Raw genomic sequence first — 6,066 nt, 5'->3', positions numbered from 1 at the left:
AATGTTTACAATGCTAATGATATTCCGATTTCAAGACCATTCAATTGAATGATAGAAATGATTATTCTTTAAACACATTTTGAGATTGACATTACAGGAATACACTTCTGTTTGAGAATCTCATAGTCACATAATCCACATGCTTGATACATACAATATCAACTTGATGTGCTTGTTTGCTCTTCATCAAAGTGAGATCTAAACGGTTTTAAATTTTTAGAAAGGAGGAAATCTGAAAACTCACCAGCTCTTTTTCTCCAGATCAGCCAGAGGACAGCAAGGACAACAGCGAATGCAGCGGCAGACACAGAAATCACTGTGACTGAAGAAGAGATCAACATAGTCAGGGATTGATGACTATTAGAGTCAAAATAAAAGCATCATCAATGGCTTAAAATCAGTAGAACCTTGATCTTTAGAAGTTTATGATGATGTTGTAGTTGAGGGATCCTGAGAGTTTGTGATGTGGACTGGAATCACTGCTGTCACTGTTTCAGCTTGAGCTATAAAACATGAATTTCGGTTTATTTTTGGGACACGCTTCAGGAAGAAGTTTGTGGCAAGCATATTTTGTTTGTTTTCTTTATTTTACAAAAGCAGGGCATTTTACTGTTATTTTTGAAGGTACACCAATAAAAATAAACCCTTTGCCATTTTGAATGTCTTGACATGGAAGCCTCTTCATCATTAAACTAAACTAAACATATAGAGAAGTGATTCAGTTACTCTGTTTAATTCTGTTCAGTAGCCCGTGCTGGTCAGCGTGAGCATTCGTGCTCTTTTTCCAAACACATATTTTACGCATGTGTAGGATGCTGTTTTAATTTGACATTGGGACACAAGAGAAGTACAAAGCTTCTTTACATCATAAAAAATAGCTTAGAAACCCAATGTTCATCTAGAATAACGATTCAATCATGAAAACGATTCATGCCGAATGATGAGATGTTCGTGAGCAGTTTCAGTTTCGCTTTTACACTAGACAATACATGTCTAGTGCTGATAATGTTTGTTAAAGTTTCGCTTTATTTACCAGTATTTTGCATTATTTCTGAATGTAATAATAAAATGTGACTTATATACCGATGCGACTTCTGTCTGTGTGTGTGTGTGTGTTTCTCTCAACAATACAAGTTTGACCTGGTTTGACTTATTTTCCGAAAAATACGGCACACTGCAAATACAATAGATACCGTTTGCACCAAAAAAACAAAAAAAACCTGTTCAACACTCACAGCCACAGTAACTTTAGCCTGAATCACTGTTATAGCCCCTGCAGTAGAATATGACCATCACAATTTAACTTTGATCATCACATTACATAATAACTTGCTGTCAAGTTTCAATCTCTTCATTATTCCCAGCAGCAGTTTTTGGACTGTTAAACTTGACTGCAGTTCATTAGTTTGCAGCAGTGCTTTGAGTTTCTTCTGTAAGACTGAAAGAAGCTTTTGTACCTCAGTGTGTTCTTCTTCAGTGATATTAACAGACTTTAGTGTTACTGACATTATAACGGTCTAAAACTGATTAATAAGATCTCTCTCTTTCTCACCTGAACTCTTGACAGTGTATGTGGCTGAGGTCTTGACTTGATCTCTCTGAGTAACTTCACATCTCCACTCTCTGTTGTGATCTTCATTCAGGAGTGTTGTAGTCAGAGTGATGATACAGTGATCTGATGAGGATAATATCTGATATCTGGAGTCTGATCTCGTCAGTTTAACACCAGCCTGATTCACCCAGAACAGCTCAATTATCTCAGAACTGATCCAATCATCACAAGAGCCTTCAGCAAATGAATACAACTGACAGAAGAGAGTCACAGAGCGGCCTGCACTGATCTCAGTCTGTGAGGATGAGGAGGAGGATGAAGAGACTGAAACACAAAATAACACACAAATTACAGACTCTTCAATCATCATGGGAGATTAAATGAAGAATTTAACTTTTTAAATTGACCACATAATCATAAAAATACCATGAAGAATATGCAGAAAAACACGAGCATCAGTTCCTTGTTGTTTGTCATTCACATATTGTCTGCAGGTGTAATATCCATAATCTTCTGTTGAGATGTTGTTGATGTTCAGAGAGCAGTCAGGCCCCAGACTCAGTCTCTCATGTCTCTCTGTGTTGTTCTTCTTTTTCCCTAAAGCAATCAGTTCATCTGTTGCTGAATGTCTGAATCTGTTATAGTTCCATGTAGTTGAGTTACAGTCTGGAAGAGCATTATTACAGGACAGATGGACATCTTCACCAGAACTGATGAACACATGAGCATCATCCACTCCACTGGAACCTGAAACACAAGAACATCTGATCATTATGTTATATATTAATAAATGCAAACATAAAACATACCAACATAAAAAGCAGAAGATTCAAATCAGTCTTTTTTCCTCAATTAATGCAAACAGCACACTCTCCAGAATAAACTATTGTTCTTCATCAGAGAGCTGTTCGAATCACAAACACACTCTCAATATGAACTGTCTAGTTTTAGTGCGTTCAGGAATAATCCAGTATGTTCTGTGTGAAACACAAGCATAAACTGATCGTGTTCAAATGAACTCTTTCTCAGACTAATTCCACTGAATGTCTTGTAGAGAAAACACAGATTTCTTTACCTGTGAGAAGTGAAGAGAGAACGATCAGTCCCAGCAGACACAGATGACACTCATCAGACATTTTCTCTATCTCTCAGTCTTCCTCTTCATTATATGATCTCAACTCTTTCTTTAAATACTATCAGCTCCTCCTGTGTTTCTTCACTTCCTCTAATCTGACCGACTGAGTGTTTAAATCATGCTAAAGTTGCTATAATAGTGACCCGATGCCAGTCATAAAGGAGAAGTGTTTCTTCACATTGTGTGAAACATGTTCTTCAGTGTGTGAACTGCATAGTGTTAACCACATTTGCTCTGAACACAATCTATAGGCTATTCTTTACTTTACTGTTAGTTTAGCAGTTTCCTGCATGCCATTACATTCTAGAAATAAAATCATTACATTATTATTTTCCACTATACATGACTCTCTTGTAGGAAATTAATTCTAAAACAGTTTTTAAAGTGTTTTGAAATTATTAACATCAATTCCTGCTTGCTGAAAAAAGAGTCTTTGCACACACTACACAAGCGTCTGTAAAGTGTTTCTGCTCATGGATCATAACATGCTGCTTTTCTCTCTCCAGCGCTGAGAAAACACATCAGATCCAGAGTCCTTTATTAACACCACAAACTCCAGCACATTCTCCCTTCGGCTGGTGGATTTCACAGCAGCACGAGTCTCTGACGGCTGATGATTCACGGTGAGCTGGATTTGTGTGCTGTGACACAGACTGAGCTGTTTATATCTTCAGAGATGCTTTACAAGACGGCTACTTTGGAAATGGTCGTAAAAGGCTATATTTTATAAATGCTTTGGCTTGTCATTATGAGCATAAAGACAAACATGCCACTCAGTGATGTCTTTAAGAGTCCAGAACAGCAACATCAGACAAACTTCTCACAATACTCAAGACTCTCACAACAAAGCGCTCACTACTGTCTCCACACTTCCATGAGTGAGCATATGAAGGTCATTTATTTGCTGTGTTTCTGCAAATGATTATGATAATAGTGATTTTGGAATCATCATATTCCATATGAAGTTTTACGGTGATGTCTATTCAGAGCAGCCATTCTACACTCTCATAACTAAAATAGTGTGTTAATTACAGCAGCTGCAGTGTTTCAGAGCTGTGATCTCACTGTTGTGGTTTGGAAACACGTTACTCATGTTACTCAGAACTCAGTTTGACCGCAGTAGAGCCGAGCTCATCTCTGAGCCCAGTTTAGCCTGATTGGTGTGAATCTGAATCATTCTGATGTCACTTCCTCTTCTTTCTGTAACTAAATATCTGAGGGCTTCTTAGGGCTCAAAGCAGTAAAATTATTAGTAATTAGATCGATGACTGAAGGGGAATCTGCTTTCAAGAGCCCAAAGAAATGAATCAACACAAACAAACTTCTGGAAGAATATTTTCACGAGTCTGTTTGTGTTTCAGTGTCACAGTTACAGTGTTACTATATTCTCACGTTCAGACAGCACAGAGTTGAATATATATATATATATAGTGGCTGCTCATTGAATGTTGCTCCCATTGGTCCTTTGTGTCTGGATGGGCGGGCCTTGGCCAGAATTAGATGAGAGTCAGACTTTGCCTGTATAGTGTTTACTGTAGTCTTATATTGTATTAAAAGTGTGAGAAAATATCTTTATACTCAAACAGACTTGATTTGTAAGAAATGTCTCAGCAAAAGTTATCCTGACTTCAGTTTCTGCTGGATCTGTGATCATGTCTGTTAGTTCCGTTCAAACATAATGAACATATAAACACATATACATCACAGAAATGATAAATGAACTTCCACTGCTTCATGAGTCCATCATCGATTGTCATGTTATTTCAATCTCAAAGGGTCAGGAGAAAAACGATGATTGTCGTTTACCAAAAATAAATATTTCTGTCCAATGTGATCTCATTATTATTCACACATATGCATATGTAAAGTGTGCTTCAAAGTTTGCATAAACACTGAAATGTACAATATCTTTGTACTGACAGCATCTGAAATATACAGCCTTGTATGAAAACATTTCACATGCACAAATATTTACGAATCCTTTGCGGTTTCAGCACTGAACTCATGGAATTAGCAGGCTGATCTTCTTGTGGTCGGATCAGTTGTGGCAAGAAGTGTTAAACAGTGAAGTGAGAAAGACTGCTGATGTGTGAGAGAGATGTTGAAGCTTGTGTAGGAGCTGCTGCTGTAGTTTGGCTTGATTTGGCTTGTAGTTTGGAATCAGTGTTGAATCTGAAGCTGCATCATAATACTGCAGGACTATTACATCATATGTTCATACTTCATCATTACACGACATGCAGTTTGTGTTCCATCATCAGTTTGCAGTGGCAGTTATTGTGAAGAGAGGTGTTTCCATCGAGGCTGTTTCTAGATATAAATGGTTGTTTAGGTCTCTGAACCGCCAGCAAAGCAACTAAAAGCTGTAAGATTCAGGCAGCTGTTACGGCTCAGTTAGACAGTTATAAGATGCCCTCTTGTGTCCCGAGACGGAAAGGAGAGTGAAACTGAGGAGATAGATGAAGCTCAAAGGGTTTTTCATCATCAGGAAGCTCAACTACATATCAGGAGTGGAAAAAATAAATGAAAAAGAGGAGAAACAGCCAGAGCACTGGAAAGACATGAATGTAAATCAGCTTCCTGACTAGATGCTGTTTGTTCATCACCATGCATTAAATCACAAATCTGTGTCCTGTTTTTCAAAAGTACACATTTTCTGTAGTTGGCATTATAACTATTAAAGCAAAATAGAAATAGAACAATCATACTTTAATGCATCTAATCATTTCTTTTACAAACTGAGAGTGATTTATTATAACTGCTGTAGTGCAGAACAGCTCCGTCTCAGTGTAACTCGGTTATGCTGCTGAAAGCGGTTCACACTCTCATGGAATGACTTGCATGTTTAATAAATGCTCACTATATGATTTTAAACATGTAAGCTCAAAGCCTCAATTCTATCATTAACATATAATGAAAGATTATATTTACATTAGCCTGTTTGTTTGGGGAAGTGAACGACTGAGACAAATTCAATAATGTTTGAGAAGCTCTTGCTCTGTAATCGTCACTGTACACCACTGAAATAAGAAAGACATGAATACATACCTTGATGATCAGTAAATCCAGGTGTGAGCGCAGCTGCAGTCCTCTCAGAGTGCATGTGGGCTATTTAACGAAAGCAGATGTTCTGCTTCAGGTTTTCTCAGCTGAAGTTTGTTCACTGCACATTTACCATAGGATGCTATGATTATTTTGAGAGTTATGTATTTATATATTTACATGACTCATCTGCATCAAAATGACAGACTCACTGACAAATCTGATTAAAGAGCTACTTTCTGCAGATGACATTCATGATGATGAGAGCAGTGTGTGAGAGTCAGTGTAAAGCAGTGAAGTGAGAGGCTGCTGATGTGTGTCAGCGATCATGACCCTT

The 6,066-nt window shown here is 37.6% G+C and overlaps 2 protein-coding genes across 2 annotated transcripts in view; both read right to left on the bottom strand.

Moving 5' to 3' along the window:
- Nucleotides 1-244: 244 nt before the first annotated feature.
- Nucleotides 245-2,708, bottom strand: LOC107659276 (uncharacterized). The gene is made up of 5 exons (XM_016448161.1): nt 2,628-2,708; nt 1,979-2,299; nt 1,553-1,876; nt 408-503; nt 245-322 (listed from the first exon to the last, which is right to left on the bottom strand). The coding sequence occupies exons 1-4, from the start codon at nt 2,686-2,688 to the stop codon at nt 424-426; spliced, it is 786 nt and encodes a 261-aa protein (XP_016303647.1). The 5' UTR covers nt 2,689-2,708; the 3' UTR covers nt 245-322; nt 408-423.
- Nucleotides 2,709-5,089: 2,381 nt separating this feature from the next.
- The window catches only part of LOC107659274 (uncharacterized), a 3,045-nt gene continuing 2,068 nt past the window's right edge, over nt 5,090-6,066 (bottom strand). The window contains exons 4-5 of the mRNA XM_016448159.1: nt 5,736-5,795; nt 5,090-5,184 (exon numbers count right to left, since the gene is read on the bottom strand). Coding sequence (XP_016303645.1) covers nt 5,090-5,184; nt 5,736-5,795 — 155 coding nt within the window. The remainder of the gene's footprint in view (nt 5,185-5,735; nt 5,796-6,066) is intronic.

Source organism: Sinocyclocheilus anshuiensis, unplaced genomic scaffold (genome assembly GCF_001515605.1).
Source record: "Sinocyclocheilus anshuiensis isolate Anshui unplaced genomic scaffold, SAMN03320099.WGS_v1.1 scaffold1193, whole genome shotgun sequence".
NCBI lineage: Eukaryota > Metazoa > Chordata > Actinopteri > Cypriniformes > Cyprinidae > Sinocyclocheilus > Sinocyclocheilus anshuiensis.
Note: the sequence above shows the minus strand (reverse complement) of the source record. Positions and strands in the feature narration are given on the sequence as shown.